Source organism: Cydia amplana, chromosome 23 (assembly GCF_948474715.1).
Source record: "Cydia amplana chromosome 23, ilCydAmpl1.1, whole genome shotgun sequence".
Taxonomy (NCBI): Eukaryota; Metazoa; Arthropoda; class Insecta; order Lepidoptera; family Tortricidae; genus Cydia; species Cydia amplana.
This window is the reverse complement of record NC_086091.1, coordinates 164,433-179,325: the sequence shown is the minus strand read 5'-3', so window position 1 is coordinate 179,325 and position 14,893 is coordinate 164,433. Positions and strand designations below refer to the sequence as shown.

General features: G+C 39.4%; 1 protein-coding gene across 1 annotated transcript; it reads right to left on the bottom strand.

Annotated features, from left to right (window-relative positions):
* Nucleotides 1-202: 202 nt before the first annotated feature.
* Nucleotides 203-1,081, bottom strand: LOC134658610 (uncharacterized). Its single transcript, XM_063514262.1, has one exon. It carries the CDS (start codon nucleotides 1,079-1,081, stop codon nucleotides 203-205), a length of 879 nt encoding a protein of 292 aa, XP_063370332.1.
* Nucleotides 1,082-14,893: the final 13,812 nt, after the last annotated feature.

The window sequence follows — 14,893 nt, the reverse complement described above, 5'->3', positions numbered from 1 at the left end:
AAAGTTAAATAGCCATAGGTAGCAATGTTAGAACCATTTGCAGCACTCAAATTATACCCAGTCCTAGAACGACGATCACACAGCGCCGACCGTGGATAGACGCAGAGGTCGCTTCCAGTGTCGACTAAAAACTGCGTCTTTGAAGTGCGGTCGGTGACGAACAGGCGACCAGTAGGTGTCGATGGGCAATCGTCAGTCGCCATTATCGACTGCCCCTTTCGTTTTCCGCCGGCTTGAAGTCGCATGGTCGAACGCACTTGCTGGCCTTGTCTCCAAACTTCCCATGGTACCAGCAGAGAGGATACTTGCGATAGTTCGACTGGGATCGTTGCCTGGATGCGTTACGCTTGCCTGGAGATGCGCGCGTCCTGGATCTGCTACTCCTGCTTGGTCCGGACGCCTGGAACTGCTGGAACTGTTTCCGAAGCTCTGCGATTTCTCTGGCAATATCGCTGGGAACTGAACTCGCAGCTCCACCACTCACAGCGGCGACTTTCGGCGAAGAACTGGCCAAGTCGTTAACACGATCAGCTAAGTCGCAGATTTCTTCATGCGAAGCCGAAGATGGCTGGCCCGCGAGCACCATCTGCACACCATGAGGAAGGCGGGTCATCCAAATAGACCTGATAAAATCATCTGGTACTGCAGGTCCCGCCAGATCCTTAAGATGCCGGAAGAAATGCGAAGGTTTGCGGTCCCCGAGCTCCTCATGCATCAGCAACTGCTTGGTCTTCCTCTCATTGGAAATGCCCAGTCTCTTGATCAGCTCGGTTTTAAGCTTGTCGTATCTCTGCGACGCGGGAGGGTTGATAATAAGGTCCTTCACCTCACGAGCATACTGATTGTCGAGGTGGGAGATCACATAATTAAATTTTGTGACGTCACTGGTGATGCCGGAATTATGAAATTGACCTTCGACTTGGGCGAACCATATCTCCGGTTCTTCTGCCCAGAATGGTGGCACTTTCACTCCAACCTTAAAAATGTTTGTCGCTTCTATCAACTCTGTCGACCCTGTCCCCGCACTATTTCCGGATGCTTCATCACCGATCACATCCTTAAATTCCTTTTCGTCGCTCATATTTGGGGTCACCAGTATGGTGTATGGTCGGGGTTGTGCACTATCCACTGGGTCTTGTAAATAATAAATGCAGACTTACAGTTCAAGTGGTATACTTCGTTAAAGCACACAGGAAATCCATACACGAGCAATACAGAAGGCACAGAAGGGTAGAACACACAGGCACAGGTTTAAAGCAGAAGTAGAACAGTTCAGAAGATAGAATTAGGTAAAGTAAACAAGCGGGAAGCGAAAAGCAAAACAATAGGATCGCAGCGAGAGAGACATGCGTTCCGCGTCGTATCATGGCAGTGACTGTCAAATGACCTCTGTTGCGCGGACGCCGGGCCTAGCTACAAGACCGGTTCGCGCTAGGACGGAGGTGAAGTCGATAGTATCGATAGTCGATACGGTTTATCGACATATGTAGGAGTGTATGTAAGTTTAGGTAAAATATATAAATATAAATATAGGTATATAAAAATGTATGTGTATAAAATGTGTATAAGTACCTACACGGTTGTGTTTTTTTAGGTATGGACTTCGTATTATTAGATTTGATAAATGAAATAATTAGTAAAGAACGAAAAAATACCGTTTTGCATATTGCAATAATATAGGACCAACTTGGAGGTATCTCCTTTGAAACAAAAAAAGAATTACCACTCAAATCGGACTACGGATGTTGGAATAATCGGTGAACGTACATAGAAAAAAAAAACACCCACAACCGAATACAGAACCTCCTCCTTCTATGAAATTGAAGTCGGTTAAAAATACAGCAGTATTGCCGAATCTATCAAAATCCTTGAGCCCTCGAGTAGGTTACTAGTAAGAATGACGTGGAGGGAACGGAGCGTAACGGGACGCAGCCAGGCGGAGCAATTTGTTGTTAACACTTTAAGAAACGGAGGACTTTGGAAAATGTTGCTGAGAGACATTGTTGGAAGTTTAAGATGTCGGCGTTAAAAAACAGGCTAACAACGAATATTGAACTGATGAGTTAAATATTTTGGTAAATTTTGTCTCATGCCTACTACTTATATAGAAAAAGATCGGTAACTACGACCTATATATACATGTAAACTATCATTCTTGCTGTGTAAACAAACTGCCATATTCAAATTGACTCTGAATGTCAATTTACTAGTGACTTTTATTTACAGTTAGCAAGTTCCATAGAATGTCACTTTAGAGCTGTGCTTTAGAGTATGTATTTACTCATCGACTTTATCACTATAATAAACAAACATGACCCAAAAAGCGTAATAAAGAAGCAAAACATTCGACTTCCTTTATTTTTCTTTCAGCCTGCTGTTAACCCATAGACTGCCTCCTGTAGACACAGCATTAAGATAAGATAAGATAATTTATTTCATGTACCTGCCGAGTGTGCAATTGTTCATTCTGCAGCATATTATGCAGCAAATTATGAAACTTGCCATACAATAAACTTTAGTGAACTCTTTAACGATGACAAACAGTTTGGTGCAACCTACCCTTAATCATCATGAAACCTGTAACAGTTTGACAGATGATTTAAAGTTCAAAGTTCAAAGTTTTTATTGTATATAAGAATCAGGTTACATTGGGGGTCGAAAATACAATTACACATTCGTTACACTGAGACTTTACCTTTACCTTAAGCAGCATCGGTACCTACGCGAGCAATGACTTTTGTGACAGTCCAACCCAATGCGGGAATGGAATTTGCAACCCCATTTGTGACAGCTGAAGTAGCTAGGGTACCATGTCGGCAATAACTTCTGGTGGATTGTGCTTCTTTGCGCTTTTTGGGGTTAGATCTTGGAACCATATATTGTCGTGGGTTTCGCGACCTTTGCGATGGTACCCCTCCCTCCACCCATCGAGCTGCCGCTCATCGCGCCTCGTTATACCTACTTTCATGCTAAATCAGGGTCAAAAACGTTTGATAAAACTGGCGTCTTTTCTGGGGACTTTATACTTAATTGATAACAATTTGCTTGCATTTTACTAAAGTTTTCATCATATTATATAGCCTATAAGTTGAAGACATCCACAAGAAAAACGTACCATGTCGATATTATTTTTTAATTATATTAATATCGGATAAAATTTCTGTGAATACGACCTGCCCCACGCTCCATCTAGCGAAGAGAGCTCTCTGTGGGCTAACCTAATAAACACACACATAAAAAGGCTTTCCTACTGACCCGTCTTCCGCTTTTATTTCGGCAATACCTTAGTATTAGTACGAAAGTGACTTCGCGCGATTCTAGGATGTAAGTGTAAAGAAATAAAGGAGATAATCGTGTGTTTATAAAGGTTTGCCAACTATACTCTTAAATCCCGCAATCATTATTCCAGTTTTGAATTTGCAACCTTCTTTTGTTTCACTATAGTTCAAAATTCGATTGGAGTTTGTCCTTTTAACGGACAGTGGGACTTAGGAGGCTGTGAAAGGGGCATAGAGCATGAAAACTGTTGTTTATGATGACTCCAACACGTCCCGTCAACACTACGCCTAAAAGTGTGTATGGGTCTTTATTGTTTCCCAAAAAGTTTTAAGTCATGATGTAGTTTGCCCGCATTTTCGTTAGTCATAATTTATTTGGTTCAGAAGCGCGTCACTTTTCAGGATTGCCATAAAACAAACCTAACCTATATGTTAGGTTTGTTTTATGGCAATCATTAGTTAATGATAATATGACAAACAAAAACAATACATTATGACTCAAAACTTTATGGGAAACAAAGGGACCCCAGTATGTATTTAGTATGTGGAAACTGATATTTTCTGTCCTGTCGGGGACTAGAGTGCCATATTAGAATGAAATTGGAGTCATATCAGGTACAGCCCGATTTGAACTTGAAGATACATTAACCTTTTCAACGCCAAGAGCCACTAAAGTGGTCGAGTGCTGTCGTGCCCATGACGCCAACAGCCACTAAAAAGGCTATGACGGACGCTGTCAAAGCAATTTTCCTGCTGACAGATAAGGTTTATTTTCGCTCTTCATATTGCAACCATTTGGCGTATAAGCCACATTTTAGCTTCTTCTTCTTCTTCCTCGCGTTGTCCCGGCACTTTGGCACGGCTCATGGGAGCCCGGGGTCCGCTTGACAACTAATCCCATGATTTGACGTAGGCACTAGTTTTTACGAAAGCGACTGCCATCTGACCTTCCAACCCAGAGGGGAAACTAGGCCTTATTGGGATTAGTCCGGTTTCCTCACGATGTTTTCCTTCACCGAAAAGCGACTGGTAAATATCAAATGATATTTCGTACATAAGTTCCGAAAAACTCATTGGTACGAGCCGGGGTTCGAACCCGCGACCTCCGGATTGAAAGTCGCACGCTCTTACCGCTAGGCCACCAGCGCTTTCTCCATAAGCCACATTTTAGCATGGGACGAAAAGCGTTGAAAAGGTTAATTATTACGTCTAGATACGATATGGATTAGATTTGTCAATGTCTTATCGTATCTAGACTTAATATTTGACATATCTTAAAGTTCGAATCGGGCCGTAAAGCCTGTCATCCATGCATTCATTTTGCTCAGACTTGTCTGTACATGTTTATATAATACTAGTGCGAGCGAGACCCAAAGCAAATAAATTGTAGGCGGCAGACGAGCTAGGAGTTATGAAAGTACAAGATGCTGGTCGTCTGAAGTAACTTCTGCCAACTTTACCCTTCTGGAGAGGACGTGGAGAGGCGACAAATCATTGGCGGCCTCTCCTTCTGGTTGGGGTTCCGTTTAGAAATTGTAATAAAAAATTTGAGCGAGTAGAAATTTTACATACAAAAAGCTACCCGCTCTATTTTATTTGGTTTAACAATTTTTGGCAACGAAAACCTGACATAGGTACTGCCCGATTCGGACTTTAAGATACAACAAAATAAAACGTAATATTTGACGTAAGTCGGGCCGATTGATTATAATATCGTTACGTAAACGTCCATGTCAAGTTTCATGAAATATAAGCATGTTATTATAAAGAGACCGTAACTTCGTTTGTATGGCGTCTATGTTCGTTGTGACTCATAAGGTTGCCTACTGCGGAACTCTGGCGTGTCGCCAGCGCCCTCTGTCGGCTAAATTAATTAGCAATTAGCGGAGAGTAGACTGCCAACGGCTTTTTGTGTGTCCAACTCAAAGAAGTAAAAAGTCAAAGAAGTAGGTGTGTTTTCACAATCTGGAGGTCAATTCGAACGTATATTTAACATCAAAATGATATCATATTTCAAGTCATATAAAATCATTAAGTCATCATTCGCGTGTGCATTTTGCTCCTACATAATGTCCATGGCAAATTATAACAAAAACACATCATTTAGATATCATTTTGATGCCAAATCGAACAGTTGGCCTCCCAAGTTTTGCTCTAAAACAAAACAATTTAACCAGATTACAATACAATAAAAATCCTCTTTGTATGTCATATTATTAATTTAAAATTACATCCTGACGTTAAGGACCCATCACAGGCCACATAACATTAGCATAACATGTTAAATAATAATTAGCTATGTTGAGGCGATCTACATTTCAGTTTCCTTTTATGGTTTTAATATGCCTCACAGCAGTAGGTAACTATTATTGTTGGTGCATGTATTTTAGGTATGCGTTTTAGTCTTCAGATATTTAATAATATTTTCCACAATTGTTATCCAGAGCGGTAATTGGGCCTACGTTTGTATGGAGATGCGGTCACGCCACGTCGTCCCTCTTTCTCTTTTTAAATGCTTTACAAGTACGTATGTGCAAGTTTACTTTACAGTTGTGTATTCCGTATCGTTCCCGTATTTACCGACACTTACAGCGCAGAGTGGGAAATCTTGTAAATACGGACTGAGACGCCCGAACCGACGCAGTACCACCCCAGCCTTACCAAGATGTCCTTATTGCGATTCTGTTTAGGACCTAAACTGAATTGCTAAGGGACGGAGTTATGAAACTTATATAGCTCCGTCCTTTAGGAATTCAGTTTAAGTCCTAAACACCATGGTAAGGCCCCTGGAAGGAAGTAAGAACACTTAGATTTTGTACGTGAGCTCACAAACATCTTTACAAGTCATTACTTATACCAACAATATATTTAATACATGCTTCTAAGACAAAGACAATAAGGTCGCGTAACATGCATAATATACATGGCGCTACTTTGCTTTTACTTCGCTTTTACTGAAATGTGACGCGGTGGGCAAAGTTATGTTAAAGGACAAGGTTTTATACTTTTACAGATAGTTTGAGGCCCGGGATACACAGACACAGGGTAGTTTTTATCAATAATCACCATCTGTCCACGCTGACGAAGTCGCGGGCAGAAGGTAATCTAGAATTCTAGAATAAAGAAGCACTTTCAGAGAATTGTAAATGCCGTCTAAGTGTTTGTTTGCGCAAACAGCCGGCAGGTGGAGCTTATGCTTGCGATTCTCACATTCAGATGCTTAATAGCAAGGAAATAGCAAATAACACACTTAAAATGGGCTTGCTGCCGGCATTTCACCACGATTTCGCGAAAACTGTATGCTGCTGATTCAAAATTATATTATGATATCAAAATTTTGTATTTTTTTTATTTTTCGCGCGTGCTTTTCGTTTAACTTGTTCACAGAGCTACAGTCTACCACGAAATAGTGTTGCCTCGGCATAATACTGGACCGAAAGCCAGCGCTGATCTTCCGGTGATACCATTTGAGGAATGTGGTATTGGTATTATAGTTTCATACTGTGGGGAATATTGTGAAAATAGGTCAAACACAGTTTAGATCATTTTAAAGATCACTTCTATCTGTGGACAATACAATAAAAGCGTTAACTTGTATTGTATTGTCCACAGAAGTGAGCTGGTACATAATAATTATGTAGGTATCACGTTTTTCTTATTTGAGCCTCAAATGCTGAACAAAAGCATCACGCCTGTCAGGGTGCAGCAAAAAAACCTTTTGATTCTTCTAACCTTGTGATCTACAGAAAAGACGCGAACAAGTTAACGTTTTAATAAATGTCTAGTAGTTGTAATAGTTTGATTTACCTAAGTAAGTCGACAAGTAGATAGAAAATAGATGCATCGTTCTTAAAAGATTCTAATAGTTTTGCTATTTTTCGCTATACTTGCCTATTTTTAGACTTGGCAATACGCAACCACAGTCAGGAGCCCTTACGGGGCTCTCCTGACCCCGTTCGCGGAGGACTTGACACGGTGCTGAAGGGGTCGATGTTAAGGGTTGAGAGCGAGAAAGTACTGAAATGTAGGTATACCTATAATTTACTGCTTGCAAATAAGTAAGTCAGTAAACTTACTTATTTTAGGATTTTTAGGGTTACACCACACCTAAGCAGCTGTCATACCGCCCCAACCTAACTTATTGATCACATGATCAAAGCGAAAACTGTACCCCTACAGTATTTTTCAAACTCAATGGGTAGGATGACAGGTGTCATCTCCATGTAAATTATAACCTAATAAAAACGCCTAATCTCGCAAAACTGTACTGAAATGACCTCTGTCATCCTACCCATCGAGTTTATAAAATACTCGATAGCATGACGTAACGTACGCGTTTGCGTTGTGTTATTTTATAAGGGATTTTGAGTTTCCAAAACGTCCCGCTTGGCGCGCTGTTCAAAATCCCATACAAAAATAGACATCAATTTTTTAACAAGCAGTTTCGTCTGCGAAATTTAACGGCAAATGGTTAAGAGCAACGCACGGATTGCGGAGAATGCGGGTTCAAGTCCTGCCGGAAGCGTAACTTTTTCAATTTTTTCCTTTAATATAAACTTTGGAATATCGCTCGCAGACGAAACTGCTTGTTAAAAAATTGATTTAGTATGGGTGAATTGTTACTGGTGAATTCTCAATGCAACTTCAGACTCCGGTGCCATCAAAAGATGTAATCGTTTTTCGGTAGAAGTCGCTATACGCCACCCTTATGGCGTGTATGCATAAAGGAAAGTATGGAAAGATTTGCGATGTCCTGGTAGGCTTCCATAGCTCAATTGGTTACGAGCAACGCACGGATTGCGGAGGATGCGGGTTCAAGTCCTGCCGGAAGCGTAACTTTTTCCATTTTTTCCTAAAAGAAAAAGAACTCGTCAAAACCTTCACGCAAATAAAATATGCCAGTATTTAGTTGACGTCTTTGCATGTCAACTTAGCGTCGAGTAGCAAATAACGATCGCAAAAACCGAAGACTGCTCTTGACAGGACCGCGCGACACATCGCAGGCCGGGGGGTGAAACTACGCAAGACACAATTTACTTTTTTGAGTTTATCTTTCCAAAAAAAATAAAAATTCTGCTTAAATAAGATAATAAAAAAATATCCAAATTCTGCCTCAGGCTTAAATAAATTTTAAACTAATAGTTTAAACATTGCATAGTACCTATTTTCATTTTGACAATTAGGACAAAGAATTTAGAAAACAATAAGAAGTTAATACAATTTTAGTTAGGACTGTCAAAAAATATCATCATGCCATATCGTCTTGTTCCTCTTATTCATAAAAATTTACGGGCCTGATTTAGTTAAATTATTTATGTTTGGTCCCTTTCTTACTAAACTATTCAAAGCTAATTCAGGCCAGTTACGAGTTTATGAATAACGCCATATAAGTCAAGCGGCGCAAATATCAGACATTGATTCTTGCTGCATGTTTGAGCCGTTTGGGGTGGAAACCCTTGCGCCATGGGGACCTGGCGCGCACGGCATATTTACTGAGCTGGCGAAGCGTCTCGTGGAGGCGACGGGTGACAAGAGGGTTGGTTCCTACCTGGCGCAACGCATTGGCATTGCCGTCCAGCGCGGCAATGCCGCCAGCCTCCTTGGCACCCTGCCACAAGGCACGGAGCTGGAGCCAGTTTTTAGGGTTCCGTAGCCAAATGGCAAAAAACGGAACCCTTATAGATTCGTCATGTCTGTCTGTCTGTCCGTCTGTCCGTCCGTATGTCACAGTCACTTTTCTCCGAAACTATAAGAACTATACTGTTGAAACTTGGTAAGTAGATGTATTCTGTGAACCGCATTAAGATTTTCACACAAAAATAGAAAAAAAAACAATAAATTTTTGGGTTCCCCATACTTAGAACTGAAACTCAAATTTTTTTTTTTCATCAAACCCATACGTGTGGGGTATCTATGGATAGGTCTTCAAAAATGATATTGAGGTTTCTAATATAATTTTTTTCTAAACTGAATAGTTTGCGCGAGAGACACTTCCAAAGTGGTAAAATGTGTGTCCCCCCCCCCCCCCTGTAACTTCTAAAATAACAGAATGATAAAACTAAAAAAAATATATGATGTACATTACCATGTAAACTTCCACCGAAAATTTTGAACGAGATCTAGTAAGTAGTTTTTTTTTAATACGTCATAAATCGCCTAAATACGGAACCCTTCATGGGCGAGTCCGACTCGCACTTGGCCGCTTTTTTATTTATAATTTTAGTTATTGTTATTGTAGTTAATTGTAGTTTTTAATTTTAGTTCATAATTTTTTGCATATATTACTTACTTGATTACTTATTTAATAAATTTAGTCTAACTATTAAACAAAATTCTTTATTAAAATAATAATAGGTATGTATGTTTTAAAGCAAATTTAGCTTTTGTCAGTTACCTCCTTTCGCCCGCCATGTTTCAGCTGAAGTGCACCCTTCACCCAAAGCTTGGAGGGTTCATTAAGGGGCAAGGGGCTTGCTGTAATTTTTGTTCGAGTTTTGAACGTTCGTCGGAAAAAACGGTTTAAATCCCTTCGGAAATTACGACGAAGCAGTGCTTTAACTCTGGGCCCGATTCGGATTTTGAACTAGACATCTATTAAATGTCTATTAGACATTACCAAGATACGACAATTATATTTTTAAAATCTAGCCTGTCAAATTTGACATTTCCGCGATTCTGGAGATACTCTTGAACGATTTCCATAAGATAATATTACGATATTTTAACGTAAAAGTGACATTTGTTACCCAAATTGAGCTGCAAAAGAGAATTAGTTGAAGTCTAAACTACTACTCTCTAGTCTAGAACAGATCTTGTTTTCCGAATACCGCGGTCTGTGACGCTTTATTCTTTCGTTAGGTACCATTAAAAACTGCAATATCTGGGGGCACGGCAGTGCCCCCGCCAAGTCGAGCGCGAAGCAAACACTGCCGTACCATCCTTTACTGGAACCATTTCGCCGCATTTTCAGGCCCCTATTTGAGAACCTCTGGATAAGACCAGAACGCAGAAATTTTCGTCATCCAGTAAGCTATAATCACATACTTAAAATCCAAAATTTCAAGTCTGTAGGTCATTTAGTTCCAAAGTTAAGCGAAAGCAAAGTTTCGCATTTATGACACTCACTCACTCACTCATGATCATCAGAATAGAACTAGTACTTCCCATAAACTCAGAGAGCTGAAATTTGGTACAGAGTTAGGGTTTAATGGCCACATAAAGGAAAAACCTAAAAATATTGCAATATCAGTCACGTTTTAAAGATCTAAGAACTGCATAAGTAAGTTTGTAATCCCATATAAATATATGATATTACAAAGTTACTGTTACAGTTCCTACAAATAGTAGGTAAAGTAAAGGTACACTACGATGTACGATGTGAGTATGAATGAAGATATGTTTAGTTATGATATGTGTATACATAGTATGGGTATGAGTACCCGAAAAGAAGGACTGCCTACAAAAAGAGATGAGATCCCATCAAAAACATTACATGTAAAAAGGTGCAAGTCTCGCAACGCTTTTACTACAAAAAAGTTTTGAGATGTAATGTGAAACCAAGTCGGTTATTTTAATCAGTGCCAGGGGGTGTTAAAACCGTATCAATAAGATATCTTTAATTTGTAATACATATAATGACTTGGCAATCGCACATAATGCTTTACTCGTACCGTACTCGTAAATATGTGTATATAATGCTCAAACTGCATTTAGCGCTAGCGTTATGTTCAATTAGAATTATTTTTAATAGGTGACGATGCATGATCCTTTTGTCATTATGCAGCCGTGCGATGGCCAAGTCATTATACGTATTACAAATTAAAGATATCTTATTGATACGGTTTTAACACCCCCTGGCACTGATTAAAATAACCGACTTGGTTTCACATTACATCTCAAAACTTTTTTGTAGTAAAAGCGTTGCGAGACTTGCACCTTTTTACATGTAATGTTTTTGATGGGATTTTGTTGACATGATGTAATAATCAGTGATTTTCGGAATTTCACGACATTATACGAATTATTTTGAATTACCCGGACCGCACGCACGTTAACTGCATGTTAATAGTAGTCTACACTTATGTAAGTTGTGATTGATCATTGATTACCTATAATTAGATAGGTACTTAAGCATCTTCATGCAGGTAAGATGTATCTGTTGGTAATCCTAAATAAAGAAAGTAATAATAAAACAAAAAGGTGTATTCGGGTAATTCCGAAAGAAAAAATAAACATGTTAAAAATTGGGGGATTGGTAAGACAAGTGAGATTCCCTTTTGTTATAATAGGTACCGATTTTGGTCGCATTTTTGATATTTGACAGGCACCTTATGTTGTACAGTCAGCAGCAGAAGTTGCTAAACGGGCGAGGTGTTCAAAATGACGCAAGGTTATTGCTAAGAGAATAAGAGCGTGTCAAGGTCACTTTGAATACCTGGCCCGCTTAGCAACTTCTGTTGCTGACTGTACATTCTAGACCTGTGATACATAGGTACTTCCCCATTGTATGCAGATTGGCTGATGAATAGTAAATGAAATTAGTGTAATGTTAAACCAATCTGCTCTTCAATCCCCCCCTTCCCCCTCCCCCCTCCCCCCTTCAGTTGCATAGGGATAAATATTGGTTGATGTAACTATTCGGATCGGCAGTGTAGAGGCTTATGTCTTTATTCATAAACGCTTTACTGGTCTGAATTAGCTATGAATCGTTTGTCTTTATCTATCATTTTGACTTATGCATTTGTGAGAAAGGGATAAAACATAATTTAGCTAAATCAGGCCCGTAGTTTTATGAATTTAAGGGGGTTATTAGTTTTTGATTTCCAACTTTTCAAGCTTATGCTTGCAAATGTCGGATGTAACTGTAAAATGTATGTAGGTATTGTTTGTAGATAAAGGCATCAAACAACAACGCCGTCCTCGAAACGTCGGAGGTAAATCTTAAAACTTAGATACGCGATTAAGTCCCGTTGTATAATTTAATAATGTGTAAAAATCGTGAAAGTTTAAATCAGTGTTAAGGCATCAAAGTTTAGGAGACCGATTCCGATTTAATAATTTTGTTACGGTTTTGTTCAGGGATGTTGCGAATATCCGCATCCGCAACCGCGGAACTTCCGCATTATTTTCAACATCCGCATCCGCATAAAATCGATGCGGAGTTTAATGCGGATACGGATGTGGAACAGGTCGGTACAGGAACGTCTTAGCATCGGCGTAAGTGCTAGACTGCTAGGTAATTTAGTCATTAGCCAAAAAAACCTATTCGAAATGAGAAGTCAAGCGTGAGTGGGACATAATGTACGGAACCCTTGGAACGCGAGTCCGACTCGCACTTGGCCAGTTTTTTTAATAAAAATTACTAAAATGTAATATTTGACGTTTTTTATGTATCTATCTTGACATCCGCATCCGCGGATGTGAGCCTTTAAAAATCCGCATGCGCATCAGCGGATGTCAAAAAATCGGCATCCGCAACATCCCTGGTTTTGATACGACCTGGCGGTCTAGCTAAAGAGTAAAGTAAGTATATAGGGTCTAGCAATGAGTTACGGTGCGCGCGATTTCATACGAATACATCTTGCGCGACTTCAAGAACAGAGAAGACATCACACGGTCCTAGCGATCCGATTCCTTAATTCCAGCCCCGAAATGTTTTATACATTGCCATATAAGCTCGTTAATTAATGCACTGTTGAAACGCTTTGTCATTAAATCCGATTCGGACAATCACAGCTTTGTGGAACTATTTTAATTCCTGCATATCGTGTTACTTTGTTCACGTCCGTTCAAAAGTTAATCTTCTATATTATAATATACTAGCTTCTGCTCGCGACTTCGCCAGCGTTAAATGATGACGATTGATAAAAAATATTCTATGGCCTCCCCCGGGCCACGAACTACCTCCATACCAAATTTCACCTATATCGGTTCAGTGGTTAAGCGTGAAGAAGTAACACATACAAAAATAGACATAGGTATTTACTTTTGCATTTATAATATTAGTGAGGCTAAATAAATATCTTCTATTTATATAAATACTAGCTTTTGCCCGCGACTTCGTCTGCGTGGAGTTAGTAATTTGGGTTTTTTATCGATTCCCCATACAAATTTCCACCCCCATTGAAGGGTGGTTTCTGGGATAACAACTATCTTATGTCCTTCCCCGGGACTCAAACTATCTCCATTCCAAATTTCAAATAAATCGGTTAAGTGGTTTAAGCGTGAAGAGGTAACAGACAGACAGACACACTTTCGCATTTATAATATTAGTAGGTATGGGCCATCCCGGTACCTACTAATTTTAGAGTTTAAGAAATACAAAGAATAATAATCGCAGCGGCCTGAGGGCCCACCGCGAATCACGTACGACGTGTTGCCTCTCTGTCGCACACGTAATATAAGTGTAACACGTCGAACGTGGTTCGCGGTAGGCCCTCTGATAACCTATAAAGAGTTCACATATTAGGAACCGTCACAATAACACAATAGTACGTACATGTCGTACATTACGATATAAGTGCGAAAAGTAGGAAATTCACAACGATTGGCGATAAATTGAAACACGACCGAAGAAAGTGTTTTAAATCGACACGAGTCTTGAATTACCTTTTCGCAAGTAAATTGTTTAACATTTTACAGTACATATGGCCCTTCAAATTTGCATATTATGTCAAAAACTTAAAGAGATATGTACCTACTGTAAAACATTGTACAATACACGTACGAAAAGGTAATTCGAAACTCGTGTTCCTACTTTTCACACTTGTATCGTAATGTACTATTAATATTATTAATAGTTGTGAACGTAAATATATTGAATTTCATACGTTTTGTTACATACAAGAGAATTGAATAGGATAAATCTAATACCTATACCAAAAATGGAGCTGGGTTTTTAATAATTTAAGTATTAATTTACATACTTATCTTATGTTTAGCATGAGGAAAACAACAGGAAGTTATCATGGACGACTATCGGTGCCTAGTAACTGTTAACTTGGTACATTTAAAGTTAGAGGAACACAGAGCAATACGGGCACCCGGGAAATATTGACAGCATTTTTTGCTGGCTGGCATATTGGCTGTTTATAATCATTCAGGTCATATTTTAATTTATTAACTAATGCGAGTAAGCGAAATAATGTAACTTAGAAACGAATTATAAAAAATAAATACGTAATACGGATGATTTACGCTAGAACCGATACTTGATCGCCTAGGCTTTCTATATAAAACAAAGTGTCTCGGCTCGGACCCGGTAATTTCGTTCAATAGCTATTGTACGGATTTAAGAAATAATAAACTGAGTTTATTAATTACTATTAGTAACGTGCATAATTTGTTAATTTGATCTCCATCTATAACGATATGCCTTAGGGGCATTTATTTCCTAGTGTTCCCCTATTTTTAGTTGACAAATAATAATTACTGCGCAAAAGGAAATATTAACAAAATCGTGTAGGTACAAGGATAACGCTGAAGCAGCCAGTGCTAAGATAACATATTACTCGTTTGCAGTTGTGCAAATTTCCATTCCATTACGTTGCAATGTGCGGTGGTGTGCTGTTGTCGCTGGTGGTAGCGCTGCTGAGCGGCGCGGAGTGGGCGGGGGC

Coding starts and splice junctions, on each gene's coding strand:
- LOC134658610 (XM_063514262.1), bottom strand. CDS start 1,081: ATGAGCGACGAAAAGGAATTTAAGGATGTGATCGGTGATGAAGCATCC.